This window comes from Onychomys torridus, chromosome 18, assembly GCF_903995425.1.
Source record: "Onychomys torridus chromosome 18, mOncTor1.1, whole genome shotgun sequence".
NCBI lineage: Eukaryota > Metazoa > Chordata > Mammalia > Rodentia > Cricetidae > Onychomys > Onychomys torridus.
In genome coordinates, this window is record NC_050460.1 from 56017497 (window position 1) to 56037227 (window position 19731).

The 19731-nt window shown below is 38.5% G+C and overlaps 1 protein-coding gene across 17 annotated transcripts in view; it reads left to right on the forward strand.

Moving 5' to 3' along the window:
* Pcdh15 (protocadherin related 15) overlaps positions 1-19731 on the forward strand; it is a 1427876-nt gene that overhangs the window by 1385784 nt on the left and 22361 nt on the right. For all 17 annotated transcript variants that reach the window (XM_036167862.1, XM_036167881.1, XM_036167872.1 and 14 more), the window contains 2 exons: positions 13518-13694; positions 17556-17774. In XM_036167862.1, coding sequence (XP_036023755.1) covers positions 13518-13694; positions 17556-17774 — 396 coding nt within the window. The remainder of the gene's footprint in view (positions 1-13517; positions 13695-17555; positions 17775-19731) is intronic.

Genomic DNA, 19731 nt, shown 5'->3' on the forward strand with positions numbered 1-19731 from the left:
GCCAACTCACTTAAGTCTCTGTGTCCACCCATTTTCCTGAAAATTTTATGATCTCATTTTTCTTTATAACTAAATACTATCCCATTTTTATATCTACCTTTGGATGTATGCCCAGTAGTGGCATAATTGGGTAAGGGGTAGTTCTATTTTTTTTATCTTTGAGAAATCTCCACATTGATTTCCATGAACACTGCAATTGGGTCAGGGGTAGTTCTATTTTTTTATCTTTGAGAAATCTCCACATTGATTTCCATGAACACTGCACTGGGTTATAGTCTCACCAGCAGCCAAAAGGAAAAAAAAAAAAAGTACTCCAAAATAATATGGGTCTAACTTCATTCTTTGTTGGTGGAGTCCAGTTTTGTTTTTCGGCACTACTTATTAAAGACACTGTCTTTTTTTCCACCGCATGTTTCTAACATCTTTTTCAAATCCTAGGTGGACATGATTATGTCAGTTTATGTCTGGGTTCTCATAGCTATACTGGCTTATGATGTCTGGGTTCTCGTAGTCTATATATGGCTTCTCAATCCATTTCATCTGTCTCTCTTCTTGTACAAGAATCAGACTGTCTTTGTTGCTAAAGCCCCATCGTATAATTTGAGAACAGGTACCATGATACCTCTGTTTATATTGTTTATGCTTAGCATTGCCTTGGTGTTTGATTTTGTGGTTCCATATGAATTCTTGGATTGTTTTCTAGTGTTATGAGAAAATAACATTGGAATTTTGATGGGAATTGTATTGAACCTGTAGATGACTCTTGGCCATGCTCTTAGTTTTATCCCATTTGCCATTATTTTAGTTATGTTATTGTAGTGGTTTCAATGAGAATGGTGCCCATAGACATATATTTGAATTTCTGTCCCCAGTTGGTGAACTGTTTGGAAGGATTACAAGATGTGCCTTGCTGGAGGAGGTATGTCACTGGGGGCAAGCTTTAAAAAGCTTCAAAAGACTTAACACCATTCCCAGTGTCTGTCTAAGCTGTCTGTCTCTCTGTCTCTGTCTCTCTCTGTCTCTCTGTCTTTCTCTGTCTCTCTGTCTCTCTCTGTCTCTCTCTGTCTCTCTGTCTCTGTCTCTGTCTCTCTCTCTCTCTCTCTCTCTCTCTCTCTCTTTCTTTCTCTGTCTTTCTCTCTCTCTCTCTGCTTTGTGGTTATGTCTTAAGGTGTGAGCTCTTAGCTACTGCCCTAGCACCATGCCTGCCTGCTGCTAAGCCTACCCAAATGATGGTCATGGACTCTGACCCTCTGAAACCATGAGTCCCAAACTAAATGTGTCCTTTCACATAGTACCTCAGTCATGGTGTTTTTCCACAGCAATAGAAAAGTAACCAAAAGAGTTATATAGTCACTATTATTTAGAGGCATACTCCATCTATTTCTGTCATGACTTTGATCATGAAGACCTGCTAAACATTTTCAAATTCAGTTTCTTCGTCTATCAAGATTTTTCTGTCCACGTGATCTGATTTGTGTATGCCGAACCAATCGTGCATCTTCAGGATGGTTCTCCTTTGCAAGCATTCTTTTGAGAATTTTTGCATTCACCAGCCTGTGGTTTCTTTATTGTAGTTGTTGTTGTTATCGTTGTTGTTGTTGTTGTTGTTGTTGTTGTTGTATCATCGATGGGTTTGGGTATCAAGGTAGCATTTTTTTGTGGAAAGGATTTGGTAGTATTCCCTTTTTTGTAGAATATTTCTATTTTGTAGAACAAATTCGATTCAGTAGTATTCAATTCAGAGTTGGCTTTGAAGAAAACGGAGAAGGCTTGCTATCTCATCATCACCTTCAAAGGGGTTAGCTGGTTTGTTGAAAGTGTTTGTGGGACACTCTAGGTTACAATGAGATATGTGGGTATATCCCTGCTGCAGTGTGTGGTCCATTCTCTTGCAGAGCTTCGTCCATCTGTGTTGTCCATTTTTCTCCTCAGAATGGAGTGTAATCTCCATCCTTGTCTTTGAAATTCCTTTGCTTTGACTCTGATTTGGGACCTCCTAGAGCCAGAACCTGAATGTTCTTTTTAGATGAGCATACTGCTTTTCTATGCATCAATTTCTGTGAGTTGAAAATGTTTTTTTTATTTAGAATATAATATGAGAATGCATGAGCCTTTAAAACATGAAGGAGGCCAGGCATGGTAGTACATACCTTTAAGTCTAACACTGGGAGGCTGAGGGAGGAGGCTGTGAGTTTAAGGCCACCCTGGAGAACCAAGCAAGCCACTCCCAACCTTCAAAAGTGGATGAGAAAAGACCTGGAAAAGGAGGGCATAGATCACGGCTTCTTCCTACTCTGTTCCCATTGCACATCGAAGCCTACCAGGGTGGTATCAAGCCACTGTGAGACCATGATAATGATGGAGTGTGTTCTTCATCCTCACACGAGCTCTAAACATTAGTTTGACATCACAGAACTGTATTTCTAGCAACACCACAGCATTTCTTCTGGGAGTCCTCATCTCAGGTTCTTGTTATAGTAGTATATGTGTTTTAAATAGACCGATGGTGAGAATTTAAACTTGGGACAATTTTTCTTTTTGTTAATGGTCAGTCATCTTCAATTCATTCTTCTTAGCTAAATGCCACAGTTATGCTCTCATTTATTTTTGTTCTGGTTAAGCCTATATGATGCTAAAATATCCTGCAATCATGTAGGAAATGCAGTCACCCAATATCTTCTTTTCCTGGGTACATGACAATGAGCAAGCACCATTGCTGGAATTTTCAAAATGTTGAATAAATCCTCTGTTAAAACGGTGCAAGCCAGAGCTGCAGCAAAAGCTAGGAAAAAATGTTCTATGACCACAAAAGAGATGTTCAGTGGTACTACCCAGCATGCACTATCATATATCAGTCTTGTAATGCTTATATAAATTTTATGGAGTCAAGATAGTTTTTATATGTTATTATTGTTACAGATAGATGTTAATATTGTTCATACATGTGTGTCTAATGCATAGACAAGTGGCTGACACAGGGACAATATGTATACATGTAAATATATATATATATATATATATATATATATATATATATATATATATATAAAATAGTTATATTTATTCACATTAAAGAATAGGAAACTGACAATTGATTCTATACATTAAAGTAATATGTCCATCATTACAAATCCTTAGTACTTTCACTCATAAATGAATGTTTGATAAATGAGCACATCACAGAAATTACTGTCAATTTTGAGGAAACATACTTATTTCATGCCATTTCCTCTCACTTATCTGTACATACTCTGAACTTTATAGCAAATGCATTCTTTTTCACATTGGAATTCATATTATTAAATTCACTCTTTCTATTATTCAATTTGAAATGTCATTCTCAAAGAACCTATTGTAGGTTGTACTACCTAATGATAAAGGCTTATTTCTTTAATTTTAAAATACCAATTGCCTAAAATGTTTTATTTATAGGATTTTGTGGTTAAACTTGTTCTAACTTTGTGCATTTTGCACATTTTACTTCTATTCTTTGAATATCACTAGAATTCATTAAACCTATTTTTTAGAGACTAGTAAAAGGAAATCATGGTTATTTTCCACGAGTCTCAACCTCCACCTCTTAGCCAGCATTACTAACATATCCAGCTTTACAGTGTATTCTTTACAGTTGAGTTGTTATGAGACATAATTATCACCTAATACAGAATGTATGTTATGATTCAGTCTTAACCTAATGCATTCTATGGATTAAAACAGTATGTGTAACCAGAGTTTTAAGAAACAATCCTAGGTTCCTGCAGCCTCAACATGCCAAGTTTGACCAGCTATGCCAATGATGCTGATTAAAGAGATGAATAGTGGGAATCAAAGAGGGGGCATTAACTCTATGTGACCTTATTTGGAAGAATAGATAGAGGGGCCAGTGACCCGCAAGTATGCTTTCTAGCTGCTGGCAGGAGATTGAGGTTCAAACAGACAGTCTAAGAAGTATGAAAAATTAAGCATACTTGGTCAAAGTGTGGTCCAGCACATCACTGGCCCAATCATTGTCTCAATCCTGGGGTCCTACAAGATGATCAGATGAACTGTTACTCTATTAACTGGTGTCATCACCACAGGGGACCAGTCTGGTTTCTAGACAAGTATTTCTGCTGCATAGTGCAGACTTGCCCTTATGGACAATTTCCCTTATATGTAGAGGGGTCTGATTCCTCTGAGTTCTTCTTCTTGGACTCTAAGGCGATGCTGGCTTAGAACAATGACCTTTATTTTGCCTTCACCCTTGAAGAGAGATGAGACAGATTTAGACACTCCTCAGGTGATTAAAATGTCTGTGCAGAGTCAAGAAAAGTCTGACCCATAGTTAAAAAGACACACACAAAATGAGAGAGGAGATGCCAATCTGTCATTCATTTTTAGGTACCTTGTAGTCCAAAGTGTGGACTCTGTTCTCATTCACCATTAGAAAAACTAGTTTCTAAGTGTCTTATTCCAGTGTAATAATTTGTGTCTAACATTTTGATGTCATCTTTCCCTTATCAAATCCCTAGAACGCACTCTTTTTTTTAATCTGTTTTTTTAATCCAGAATGAAATGTAAAATTGCCCTTATGCATCTGTAGGCCACATATTATGGATTTAACCAACTTGTAGTTCAAAAATTTAAAGGAAAAACATAATTGATTATAAGCATGTATGGACAATCAAGCCAGTATAGTGACTATCTACATGGCACATACACTGTATTAGGTATCATTAGTCACATAGAGATGGTTCAAATCATTTGGCAGGATTTGCAAAGATTAAATGCAAATACTGTGACATTTTACAAAAAGAACTTGAAGATCCACAGACTTTGCAATTCCCAAGGAGTTCTAAAACCATCTCCATGGAAACTGAAGGGCAATAAGGTTGGAGTTATTCAGTATGCAGCCTTTTCAAGTTGGCTTCCTTCATAATAACTGTCTAAGGTTGCTCCACAATTTCAGGGCTAGCTATCTCATTTCATTTTATCACTGAGTAGTACTTCAGTAAGTGCATGTGTTGTCACTCTGGATCTTCTCTACTACCTAATCTGTGTGTTCCCCATCAACACAATTCAGATGAAACACACAGATCTTGGTATAGAAGACAGGCATAGTTTACTCTGGAACAATAGAAGCACAGTAGAAGGGTAAGAGAGAGAGCAATGGCCTAGAAAGCACTGTGCTGACCTACATATTTAGTGGGCTTTACGCTATTTCTTAATGTTTCTTGAACAGACAGCTTTCCTGGAGTGAGGTGGGGGTGTCCTGTCTAGATATTGGCAGCCACATTTGGCTGCTGGTATGTGCATTATCTTAAGAGAGTGGGGAACAGTATCTCTTTGTTCTTTATCAGAAGGTCTTGCCTAGGTAGCAATCTTTTGGACATTCTAGGATGTTTCTCTACTGGGGCCAGAAATGGGACCCAGATCCCATTCTTTCATCCAATAATCAAAAAGATGGCCCTTCTCCATTTCAGCTCCCTGGTTTTACCTTCAAGTTTGCTAATATCTGAATAGCTACTTAACAGATGGGCCACAGTTTACTTGTCCAATAACCTTCTGAAACACACCCTGGTGATTTCTAAGTTTTGGAGTTTTGATTCACAGCAAATTTAATGACTAAACTGATATCAAGAATATAGACTTCTGCCAAAGGCAGTAGCAATCGTTGCAACTCTACATAAATGTAAAATATGCGATCCATAGAATTACAAAGACAGAGGGATAGGACAGTGGCTCAAGTCTATGTGACCCTGAAGCAATTAGAAGGGCAAGGGCTAGGCTGTTGCTACCCATTAAAATGACGATGCACATACCAGAAGCTCCTAGGTGCTAGAAACTGAATGAGCTAGCTAGCTCTAGCACATAGAGGTGTATGGGAAAAGCTTTGACGATGCAGGATCAGGATGAGAATAGAAATCAGGGTGAACACAGTCACCAGATAACACCAAAAGCCTGAAACAAGACTGTGTGTAACAAGGGTCTGCAACAAGAACTGTAAGAATGTGACCCATGAAGCTGGGCGGCAGTGGCACACACCTTTAATCCCAGCACTTGGGAGGCAGAGCCAGGCAGGTCTCTGTGAGTTCGAGGCCAGCCTGGACTACAGAGCAAGATCCAGGACAGGTACCAAAACTACACAGAGAAACCCTGTCTCAAAAAAAAAAAAAAAAAAAAGAATGTGACCCATGAACAAACTTGCAAGTGTGTGGTCTACTTTAAGTCACTTGGGACAAGGGCAGGGAAAAGAATTCTTCTGTTTGGGGAGGAGTAGTTGAGGCTAGAAAGAAATATATGTGGGAAGAAAAAAATCAACTAAGACTAGAGAATGTCATACTTTGGTGTTAGCCTATTAAATTGAAGCCCTTTGAAGAGAACTTACATTGTACTGGAAAGTTAAGGGGCTCAGAGAAAGGAGAGAAAACCCACAGTTTACTTTTTAAAAGAAAGCATGTTTAGCAAAAAATTAGTTCTGATTGATCAGTGAGAACTTGTTACTTAAGAGACCCAGCAGTAGAATCAGGGTGTGTGTGGCCTTCTCAGAGATTAACAAGGGTCCATCCCTGAATCTTCTCTAAGCCATAGTAGAAATAATGGTGCTTCTTAATAAGTAGAGCCTTATAACAGAGAAGAATATAGAACATCTTAACCATCCTTACTACCCAGGAACAAAGAACATGAGGAAAATTCAGTTTTGTAAGGTATAAAAGGGGATTCTATCTGAACCTACTGATTCGTTTTCCAAGAATGTATTTAATAAATAGTTTTATTTATGCATTATTTGTTTTGCTCTATTAAAGGTACCCATCCTTCCTCTCTTCCTTCCTTCTTCACTCTCCCTCCATCTCCATCTTCAGCATCTCGATCCCCATCATCTTCATCCCCACCTCTATCTTTAAATCAAAACAGCGGCCATTATTCTTTTGTACTATGTGATGAGTTCAATGGAACTCAAGTATATTTCCAAAAGCAATTCCTTTATAAAGTGAACAGCATGGGAGAGAAAAGGTGGGGAAGGGGTAGTGTGGATGAAATGTCTTACACATTATTTTAAACCTTGCCCCTTACTAGATACTGAGTTCATACACACTCCCCAGATGGCGTTTGACTCTGCTGGTCTCTCCCGTATGGTACAGAAAATGTGTAGCTTGCTTTTGCCCCACGTTTTTGTTTATTTGTTTCATTATCTGTGCTTTTTGTGTGACATTCAGGAAAATATTGCTTAGACTAATGCCAAGAGCTTCCTTCCATATGATCTTCTGGTTTCAAGTTTTATATTCAAATCTTTTATCTCCGTTTAGTTTTGCATAAGATAACCTAATAAAAAGAATGGTCAAGTAACACAAGAAGAGCATTTTCAAAGAAGACACACAAATGGACCACAGCTGCGTGAGGCAGATGTTCATCTAACCATCACAAGGACACAAGTCAAGGTCACCGTGAGATGCCACCTTGACCCTTTGAGGATAGACATTATTTTCAAAATAACTTCAAAGTAAATTAAAGAAAGTATTGATGAGGTTCTGTAGAAAATGGAATAGTTATATATTATGAATGAGATGAAAAGGATGGAGCTACTGTGAAAAATATGAAGGAAGTTTCCCAAAATATTTTAAAAATAACCATGTGATCCAACAATACAATATTACTTAAAGGCATCTGCCCCAAAACACTGAAATTAGGACCTCAAACAGGTGTGTATACTCCACAGCCATGACTATATTATAGAAACAATGCATGCGCATACACACACATATCTATAATAAAGATAAATGTAGAAAATGTTTAGTATGTAGATACAGAAAATGGGGAAAAGAAATACTTTTGCAAAATACATTATCATTTGAAAAACATTTTAGTTTTACCTTTTTTTAAAGAAAATATAGGAAGAACTCAAATTAGTATGCATTTCTCACTCATAATATATATTTCATATCAAAATAGTTGTTCAGAGATTAGTCACTATTACATTTAAGGGGTATGGTTTCTTTTAGGCTTCATTTATTTGGGGGTCTCTGAAACCATGGAGGAATTTGTGACACTGTTCTCATTCAACCAGACTTTTGTTGAATACCATCCTGTAGTGTTCCGCTGAAGTTTCCTCTCAGTAGGATAATACGCAATCATTGTGTGTATATAAGAAAAAATGACCTTGGAACAATATTTTTTAAATGCCTAAGGTAGCCAGTAAGTTATACACTACTAAACTAAGGCATTGGGATTCACAGCAAGCTTCTGCAATGTGTTTAACCAAACGTTCACATTGTTTGTTTATGACTTATGAATTAACAGTACCAGTGAGAAGTGTGGTTATTCTAATAATCCTCCCAGTTAGTTAAATATCTTAAATTGGATCAAAACTAGAGGCTTCTTAATATAAATGTTTAACCCCAATCAAATCTTGTGGGACACTCTCTGTCCAGTAAAAAACAGGAGGGAAAAAAAGCTCTAGTCTGTTTAGTTAGTAACACACGATTCCATGCAAGAAATTATTTTCTATTATTTTATTTTAATATATGATATATAATTAATAAATTTGACATATTTAATTATAAATATATCATTTAAAGAACTTGAAACTTTGTAAACTTAACACTAGTTTTAATATTGTGCAACTGATATGTAAAAGAATTGAATGCTAAAGCCAAATCTCTCAATTCCATTGCTACATTACTGCTGTCTGTACCCACAAAATGTCAAAATCATAGTGTGATTTGATATGGAGGCCCTTCTTATATTTTTGTGTGTTTTATGTGACTGCTGAGATATCATTATTATTGTGAGCATAAATCTCTCAGGGAGAAAGAAAATCCTAAAATACGGATCAATATTGCTGTTAGTTGAAGCCCCCTTCCCTATCCATCTTTGGCCACTGCAGTCAGATATTCACAGTGTTTGGAAAGTAACTTTCTCCTCTCCATGAGTCTTCCATGTTTTATTTGTTCTTTGGGGTTCTCACTAAAAAGAACCTGGAAAAGTGAAGAAACTAATGAGTGAGATAAATGTAAAAGAGAACAGTACTCTAACGAGACAGGCTTCAAGCATCTGGCCTACAAAAGTTTAAGATCAATCAAGCAAACAAAACATTTCACTATAATTGGCAGCATCTCCTAGCAGGCACTGTTATACAAATTTCTTCCAAAGTTTAGATCTTGATTTTTCTTGTAATAAGGGCAAAAAATAGCACACACTGGACTCTTAAGGCGATGCATTTTTAATAGAGCAGAAAGTGGGTCAGTTTGATATTTGAAACAAAGTTATTTCTAGATGTACCAACATTTTCAAATATGTTGCTCTCTCAAATACTTCAAAGATATATCCCAAAAGGAACATTAAATCTACAGATAAATTTAACCAGGATGGTAGCACACACCAATAATCCCAGCACTATTGAGACCAAAGCAGGAGCCAGATTCAAGGAAGTATGGGTTGCACACTTTGTTTGAGACAGTTCTCATATAGACCAGATTGTCCAGGGACAACCTTGAGCCTCTAATCCTCCTGCCTCCACCTCCCAAATTTGAGGATTGCATGCATGTGCATGCATGCCTGGCTTGCGTGGGTTTTGTACTGAAGATTTGTTTTTGTTTTGTTTAATGAAATACAGTGGGGACTTTAACCATGAGTGTGAAGAAAGAGGGGCACACAGAAAGACACACCCACGGTATAATTGTGGGTTTCTCCAAGAAGAATACTGTGGGTGTACCTGTGGAGGAAACCTGGAAGAATCACACTTACTAGTGATATCAGGGTCCCCTCTTGGGGGTCTTAGTCTTGTTAATTTAAAAAAAAAAAAGAATGGACTCTAAAGGGACGTGAAGGACAATTTTATTGAGTTCAAAGAAAAAATACCGTAAGTGCCTGGAAAAGACATGTGGAACAGAAAATGGCAAATGCTTTGTGGTTTGAGTTAAGCCTGTGTGGAGACCAGCCACATGGTCAATACTCAGCCAGCCACAAGGTAGGGTGAGGGATGGGGTGGCTTCAGAGACAAAGAGAAACCCAGAGCACTAAAGAAAGCACACACTTAGAAGAGAAGAGAAAATGGAGAGTCACACTTTTCTGAGAATTCAGGACAGCAAGCAGACTTGCAAAGCTCTCTCAGCTACTGTGCTAGAGGATGGGAATTCTAGGAAAGAGTTTTATGTCATCTCATTGAAGGGCTATTTAGTCCTCCATTCTCTTTGGCAGAGCTGAAGGTATACCCACCATTCCGAGGTGTGATCCCTCAGCCAGGTCACTGACCTGCCTACTGGAATGTAAGGTCTCTACCAAGACTATTCATTCTTTAGACTCCTGGATGTTTTTGGCCTCCATCCAGGACAGGACCAAGGACATTTTCAGCTTATGGCCAAGAACATGAGCAGAGGCCCCTATGCTTAAACTGCATGCTTTGTCTCTCTCCTGTCCTTATCCTCCTCTCTGTATAAGTAACCATAGGTGTCATCCCAGGAACTGGGACACTGACCAAAGCTGACTCCATACTGCTGGGTGGGGTTTTCAGACATTGCAGTTGGGTTTTCCCCTCTAGTGGGCCTATCTAAGGGCCCTCAAAGATGCATCATGGTTATATTTGTATGACAGCCAGGTATAGGGAGGAAAGGAATCCTTGACTAGTTTCCAGGTAGAGATGTGAGGGAAAAGTAAAGACTAGAGTGGTTAACATTACAATTCCAAGGCAGGGAACCAGGAGGAGCCAGGATACAGAATGTCTATTAATTGTCCAATCAAAGTCCCTTTTAGTCTATTGGTCTTAATATAAACCTGGAGCCAAATATCGGGGTAAATGCTGAAAGATCAGTGAAGCAGAGCAGCCAGCCACTAGAGAGACTTCTTACCTCTACTGAATCCTCAGCCTGAAAGACAGTGACTTCTATCTCCTCCAGCCTTATATTCCTTTTCTCTGCCCAGTCATATTACTTCCGGTCTGCACCTTCCTAGTGCTGGGATTAAAGGTGTGTGCCACCACTTCCTGGTCTCTGTAGCTAACTAGTGGCTTAGCTCCATACTCTGATCTTCAGGCAAGCTTTATTTGTTAGATCACAAACAAAATAGCCCCACAATAGTCTCTTGAACAGTTGGCAAACATCTCTCTCCTATGTTCTTCCACGGTTTTCCTTTAGTTTCAAAGGCTGCATTCAAGAGTGTTGGGCCAATTATCTGCTTTGGGAACTTTGAAAACTGTTGGAGTAGCTAGAATCACAGTGTGAGGTCCCTCCCAGATGGCTTCTAGAGAAGAAGAGAAAGAATAAATTTAATCATCATTTGGTTTTTAAGTTTAAATAACAATAGACCTTTTTTTTTGTAGCAAGTAGGTGCTGCAGTGCTGAATTGAGTCAATGTCATGGGACCTTATATCTGGGACTCTTTTAATCAATATCATTAGTGAGAAATAGTTGTCTAAATAACATCTTATGGATTTAAGTCTAATATTTAGGGAGCATAATCCCCTGGACTGTTGTTATAGAAACATACCAATTATTTTAAACTTTGGTTATACTTTCTTTTTGGGTATTGAAAGTCAGGAAAGTAGAGAAGAAAATTAACCATCTTTTTTACTACTAAGGCGAGTTGTGTGTCTGGTCCTCAGGGGTGAGTGGGACTTAGAAGGAGTCTCTGACTCATTTAGGTTTCCATTTACCAGCTGTTCCATCTGAATGAAGAGTTAAGAGTCTTGCTTGGCTGTAGCTCCACTTGAAAGCACTGAGGAAAATTTCCTATGTTGTAGATACTGGTAAAAGTCTGCCAAAGAAAATCTCCATGGCCTCCCTGAACAAGAGGCTAGGTGACACCCAAAAGTTACAGGATAATTTTAGAGATGCCCCCACAGTCCCTTCACATCTAGTTAACCTTGGAGGGTGAGGGCCAAATGTTCTCCTATTTAAGTCTTGTATCCATATTAGATAGGCCTCTAACTGTGGTCACCACTCATCCAGGAGGTCAGTTAGGCCAGTCTGGCACTTTTAACCACTGTATAACATTTGATAAAGCTTGCACAAAAACCCGCAACATTTAGAAATGAACTTTGATTAGATATACATTATTTTCTTTTAAACTGGTCCTTGTAAGTGCTACTGTGAACAGATCAATAATTTAAGAGAATTCCACTGATTTAAGTAGGTTGAACTTTGACCCTAGAGGTTTTAATAGCATATGTTATGTAATCCCTACATTTCCTCTTTTATGTGCCTATAAAACTCCCCCATACCTTTGGCGCTTGACTAAGATCGCATCTTTGGCTTTGTCTACACTCTTCTTGCTTCTCCCCATCTGCTGTTTGCACTCACTCCAAATCAAAAGCAAGGCCAAGTAGATCATTCTCTGAACTCTACAAAGAATGAAAAGGTATTTTACTGTCTTGTGCTTTCTATGGGGTTTTCCTTGGAATGTACAAAGCTTCATAGTGTGATAATATTCATGAAGGCAATATTATTACATTATATTATATATGGATATTGGATTTAAATTTCCTTTAATAAGATAGTAATTTTTGTTAATCTCGCCATGTCTCATGGTAACATAAAAGAACATAAAATGAAAGAGAACCAGTAAGCTGGAGAAAAATATGTTGAAAAGATGTAAGAATGAAGGTATTTGGGGTAAGAAAAGGGTTTCTGCATGAAAAGACTATTCTATGGATTGAGTTTTAAGTCAACCTGTGCTATGTATTGAGACCCTATCTCAAAAGAAATTGACAAGTGCAGTTATTGTTAATACATTTACATTTAAATATAAGACTTTAATATATACTCTAATGCTCTCTACAAGTGTTAGTGATATAATGTTTTAATAATAAAGAAGCTCTTAAAGAAATTCCCATTTATAGAAATATAGAAGACAACAAATGTTAATAATAGGTATTTTCAACTAAGATCAAGTCATAGAACTAGAAAAAGTTATAATTTCTAAGAAATGATCTAATGACTAACATCATTTCTTTCTTTTCTACCAATTATTTCTTTTCCTGTAGAAGATGAAAACACCACTTTTAAATGTTCATATTTATCCTAACTAGCTTCTGAGATGTTCAAGGAATAATCTTGTAAGCTCACCAAACACTTCTACATTTTTCCATTGTGAGCATGTTCTGAGGATCTTTGTATCCTTGGGGAAATGGGTGTCCTATTCCGCTGTAGCATGTTGCTAGCGTCACCTACCCCTGTAAAGGTGCCAATTATGATACCAGCAGCATGAGTGGAGAGTCCCAGTGTCCTGTGGCTTCTTTAAAGCAGAGTGTACAATACAGCTGACATTTCCCATGAGCCAGGTAAATATTCAAATGATATCATAAATTCAGAACTCAAGACTTATAATTGCATATGGTGGATAACCTCTTGTACCTATTCATCCTCCAACATCATTGAGAGTTGAATGCTGAAACCCAGTATAGACTTTCTCCAATGGTTCACACATAGTAAACATGAGCAGAAACCAGCTGTCATTTACTAAATGTCATTTCAGGTTGAGGGCGATATTTTTAATCCTCACTAAATCCATCAGAATGTCATATTTATGTGTTATTTTATATATAGGATTTTGGATCGCTATGTTCAGGAGCAGATTCCCGGTGCCAAGGTTGTGGTAGAGTCCATAGGTGCTCGTCGCCATGGAGATGCCTTCTCCCTAGAAGACTATAGCAAGTGCGACCTGACTGTCTATGCCATTGACCCCCAGACCAACAGAGCCATTGACAGAAATGAGCTTTTTAAGTAAGTGGGGTTTTTATTATTATTATTATTATAGTAAGCTATGCAGTAACAGTAGCATCTATACCTAATTCTTATTTAAGGATAATTGAAGTTTAAAAGCTACTGAGATGTCCCTAAAAGTTAAATCAAAGGCAGGTACATATCCTCACACATAGTTTCCAAGTCCTACATGGGCGGGACTGAGGTCAGAAACCTGGGCAACAGGAGTCACATAAAGTCAGGAGCCAGAGGGAAGTCATTGGAACTTCACACTCGTGACGTAAGACGCTGGCTAAGAGGGAAAAAACAGACTATGGTGGAGGTGGTTGCCTGGCAATGACTTCAGCAGGTTGGAAAGTTAGGAAGAAACTGTTATCTTCTCACAACTCTATTGTAACAGAGGGAAAAAAAGCGTCTGATGTCCTTCTGACTCAGGAGGGCTTAGTTAAGAGAAAATCACTGTCATGTAGGTCTACATTATATGTGATAGCTGAACCCACAGAGAAAGGAAAGGGTTTGGGGATGAAGAGGAAAAGGAAGGAAGAGGAGTACAAGGAGGAGGAAGAAATGGAGAGGAAAGAAAGGCTGAAATCTAAGCCAGGCGGTGGTGGCGCACGCCTATAATCCCAGCACTTGGGAGGCAGAGGCAGGCGGATCTTTGTGAGTTCGAGGCCAGCCTGGTCTACAGAACGAGATCCAGGAAAGGTGCAAAGCTACACAGAGAAACCCTGTCTCGAAAAACCAAAAAAAAAAAAAAAAAAGAAAAGAAAAAAAGAAAAAGGAAGGCTGAAATCTGAAATAGAATGTTATTACACAGTTTTCATTGCCTGTGAATCTGCTCTAATTCTAAGGCTGTATCCAGATTTTTGCTGGACTCTAGCGACACCTAGTGTCCTGAACATTGTCGGGAAGAAATTAAAACATACATTGATACGGAGTCCTATGTAAACACAATTCATAGTCTGATCTAGACTTTCAGAGCAGTGCACACATTCTTTCTGACAGTTGTTCTTAATACATCTTTCCATAGTTTTTTATCTATCAGTCTCCTTTTCTATATAAATTTGTTCTGATTTTGATAATAAATTTCAGGATTTTAGAAAAAGTACGTCTGAGTCTTACAGATGTTAACTGGTGGAAAAAACTGAAATGATTGGGCTGTAATTTCAACTGTATTCATGAGCAATTTAGAATAAAACATTTTATCACAAACCACAAAAGGATATGGAAAACACAAATAATTTTTGAAGAGGTAAAATTTGGCATTTAGAATTTTCCAAAGCTACTATCTGAGAAACACCAGCCTTTTTAAACTTATGAATTTTTCATAGATATTTTATAACTTATTTCTAAACACAAACACTCACAGCCCAAGACTAAAAATGCAGTTATTAATATTAAAACTATAGGATCAGAAATTAAGCTTTAAAAATTATACCAAGATATTATAATTGTTGCTTAACACCCAGCCAAGGACAGGTTATTCTCTCAGTTTTTATCATCTAAAATCTAAGAATCCAAGGATGTTGGTTCTTTGGTTCAAAGATAGGAAAGAAAACTAGTAATAATAATCAGCAAATTTATTACCAGAGCCCTGGGCGTAATGTCTGTCTCCGGCTATGAACCCCCATTAAGATATATATATCTTATTATATCTATTATATTTTATTATATACTATATATCATTGGCATGTTTATATAGTATATAATTGTGTTCTATATATTCCATATAATTATTAATTGCTATATATAATTATAAAATATAGTATATATTATATATCTTAAAATATGTTTTAAAATTAATATATACATATATATGAGAAAGAGATGAGAACAGAGATATAGGAGTCAGACAGACACAAGCATTTTAATTATCTTATATCATATTGTAGAAACTTTTAGTTAAGACACCAGGTAGCACCTAGACTGCACCCCTGCCCTGGACTCCACAGTAGAGCCCACAGTCCTGGCAGCTTTACTAGAGGCCAGTGTGGTCCTAGGGACCCCAGGAAAGACACCGCCTACCATGTCTAAACCCCTTTAAGCTTGTCTAACAACCCTAGACTGCACCCCCTCCCCTGGGCCCATATCCTGGCCTACTACCTTTGAAGAAGTCTTTATCAGAGGCCAGGCAAGATCGAGGGACCCTAGGTAAGACACCACCTACTACCAGTTTACACTCTCTGAAACCCACCCAATAACCCCAGAGCTGTACCCCCTCCCCTGGCCTCCATATTAGGGCCCATAGCCCTGACAGCCTATGGGAGGCCAGGCTGGTTCTAGGAACCCCAGGTAAGACGCTGCCCATTACCCACAAAACCCCTTTAAACACCCAGGGCCAGATGGTTTTAATGCAGAATTCTACCAGACATTCAAAGAAGAGCTAATACCATTCAAATTATTCCACACAATATAAACAGTAGGAACATTGCCAGATTCTCTAAGAGGTCCTGGTCACCCTGATATCCAAACCACACAAAGACTCAGCAAAGAAAAAGAATTACAGACCAAGTTCATTCATGAATGAAGATACAAAAATATTCAATAAAATACTTGCAAACTGAATCCAAGAACACATCAAAAAGATCATCCACCATGACCAAGTAGGCTTCATTGCAGAAATGCAAGGATGGTTCAACGTTTGAAAATTTTGTCAATGTAATTAATTTACCATAAACAAACTGGCCATCTCCTGTGACCAAATTGATACCTGAACCGATTGCCATCAGAGGGGTGTTGTCCAGCAACTGATGGAAATGGATGCAGACCCATGACCAAACATTGGGTGGAGTTAGGGGAATCCTGCAGAAGAGGAGGAGAGGGGATTGTGGGAGCCAGAGGGGTCAGGGACACCACAAGAAGGCTCACAGAATCAACTAACCTGGGCTCATGGGTGCTCACAGAGACTGAACTGATGACCACAGAGCCTGCATGGGCCTGACCAGGGTACCCTGCATGTGTTATAGTTGTGTAGATCAGTCCTCTCGTGGGACTCCTAACAGTGGGAACAGGGGCTGTCTCCGACTCTTTTTCAGATATTTGGGACCCCATTTCTCTTGGTCGCCTTGCTCAGCTTTAATGCATGGGGAGGTGCTAAGTCTTACTGCAACTTGATATGCCATGTGTTATTGATACTCATGGGATACTTTCCCTTTCCTGGTCAGAGATGGAGGGGGAGTGGATTGATGGTGGGATTGCCACTGTGTGCCACCATACTCAGCTTGTATTTTTCTTTGTTTAATTGGCGTATAAAAACATCACTTCACACTCTTCCTGTGTATCCTGTCATGAATAAGGGTAAGCCTGTTGATCTCCCTAAACTTTAATATGTATTTACTGCAATGGTGTTAACAATCCTTTCTTCTTGCTTTTTGGGGTCAACAGTATGAATTTATGTTTGGCAGTCTCCTTTCTTGTTGCTATGATAAAGTAACTCGGATAAAATTCAACGTAAAAGTGGGGAAAGTTTATTTGGCTCACAATACCAGATTATAGATTGTATGTGATTGTAGTCACAGTAGCTGGATATGGATAGTGCATCCACAGTCAGAAGAGTAACCAACACACATATACTGTGCTCACTATCTCCCTTTATATTATCCAGTATCCCAGCTCTAAAGAACAGTGCCACCCACCGTAGGCAGGTCTTCCCTTCTCAATGTAATCAAGACAGTCCCTAACAGACACTCTCAGAGGCTAACCTTAACCTAGACAACCCCTCACAGGTGAGATTGCTTCCCAGGTCTCAAGTTAATACTACTAACCCTCATATGCAGTTTGCTTTTTAAATTCAAAATATCAAGACTTCGAAGATAAATTTTAATGTCAAATTGACTCCGTTCCTCTAACATAATCAGTTTTTCAATTTGTCTCACCATCAAGATTCCTGGATGGCAAACTGCTCGATATCAATAAAGACTTTCAGCCTTATTACGGGGAAGGAGGCCGCATTCTGGAGATCCGGACTCCCGAGGCTGTGACGAGCATCAAGAAGCGAGGAGAAAGCTTAGGGTACACGGAAGGAGCCTTGCTAGCCTTGGCCTTCATCATCATCCTCTGCTGCATCCCAGCCATCTTGGTTGTCTTAGTGAGCTACCGACAGTGAGTATGGGGGATGCTAAGTGGATATTCTCAGGAAGGTATTCGGGAAGTTACCAGGTAAAGTAGATTTTGTGGTGCAAAATGTTGATGGTGTAATTGTTCCGTCATTGTGTTTTCCCACCTGCACCCAAGTGCCTTCCTCAAACGCAACACTGCAGGCTATATACATTTCTTAGTGTCCCTTGCTCCTAATAAGTCTTTGCTCACAGGACTATTTTCTTCCTGGCTTTGTGCATTCTGTGGGTCAAAAGCTCCTGAGAAAATCCCCTAGAGAGGAAGCAGTAGGAGATGATAGCAGAGTCCCTCCTCACCCGGTTTCATGGGAAAGATTGCAGGGTCTCTAACCTGGCCAGATACTGTCGTGTTAGTCATTCCGTCGTTTCATTTTATTTTTTGTTTCTTTTATTCCTTGTGGTTACGTTTTCCTTTATGAAGACAATGCAGTGTTAGCCAAATCATGGTACTCTCAACACCACACCTGTGGCCTTGGCCGTGGCTTCTCTCTTCCCGGCACGCTTGCTAGAGTTCAGCTTGTCATAAATGCAATGGCTGGATAGAGTTAATCTTTTCTCTTACTACAGTACACTACGCTTGTTTTGGATTATCTATATGTGAGAATGATTTAATATCTATGAAGTAGTCAAGGAATTTGCAATTGACATAAGCAAGGACTACATTGGGCCTAATACCAGGTATGAGAAATTAGTAATATGTCCCTGCTGATAGCCATTTTAAAAAAAAAAAATCAAGAGTTGATTAAAAGGAGAAGTAGCCCTTAGGGTGCCACAAAAAGTAAATAGTGGACAATTACAATAAGTGTTATACATAGTTGACATCGCAAACACTAAGAAATAACGGTAGAAAAGCTATTCGTTATTTAAAATACCTACAGGGAAAGCATTAAGATGTTCCTAATGTATTCTTACACTGAAACCTTTCTCTCTTAATTTGCTTTTCTTTGCTGTGATAAAACAATGATCAACACCAACTTGGGGAAGAAAGACATGATTTGATTTATAGGTCATAATCTATAACCAAGGGAAGCCAGGACTGGTGCTCAAGAGAGGAACCTGGAGGCAGGACCTGAAACAGAGACAATGAAGGAATTCTGCCTACTTGCTTGCTTCCAGGCTGCTGTCTTTCTTAGATAGTCAACATACATTCTCAGGAATGTCACCACACACCAGGAGCTGAGCTCTCCCTCATTAATCAAGAAAACGTCCAATAGACTTACCTATGTGCAATCTGATGGAAGCATTTCCCAATTGAGGTTCTTTCTTCCCAGATGTTGCTAACTTGTAAGAAGCTGGGGGGGGGGAGGAACAACAGAGCACCCACAAGGCTGTTTGATAGAAGCAATTCTTCAATGAGCTTCCCTCTTCCCAGGAGTGTCAGGTTGACACTCAAAACTAGGTCATCATACCTTTTTTTTCAATCACTAAATCATCCTCTATCAGATTGACCACAGTGAGTTAGTTTCAACTTGAAATGTTCCAAGTGAAGATGTTAAATGGATAATTCCATAGCAAAGGTCATCTGAAGCCACAAACATAACATTTGGGTTGATACAAGCTAAGATTAATGTTTTCTTAGCAAATTGATTATTACATTAAATCTAAAGTTCCTCATAAACAGTACTGAAAAAAACCACTTTAAATCACTCGGACATCAATCTAGTGTTAATTTCCATATTTATTCTGTAGTGTTCTTTCTCTATTTCATTCGACTATTCCTCAAAGGAGTGTATCATATTCTGACATCAGTAAAATCAATATCCCTCCAATGAACTAAACAAACAAGCCTTTATAAATATCAGGCCATCCTCGAGTTTCCATTTTCTTCTGAGAATTGAAACTCATGGATCTGTGTTTTAATAGTTTTACCTGCTCCCTTTAATTCACCTATTTCTTTCTTTGTGGCGAATGCTTTAATAACTTGTAAGTCTCTACCCGTTCAC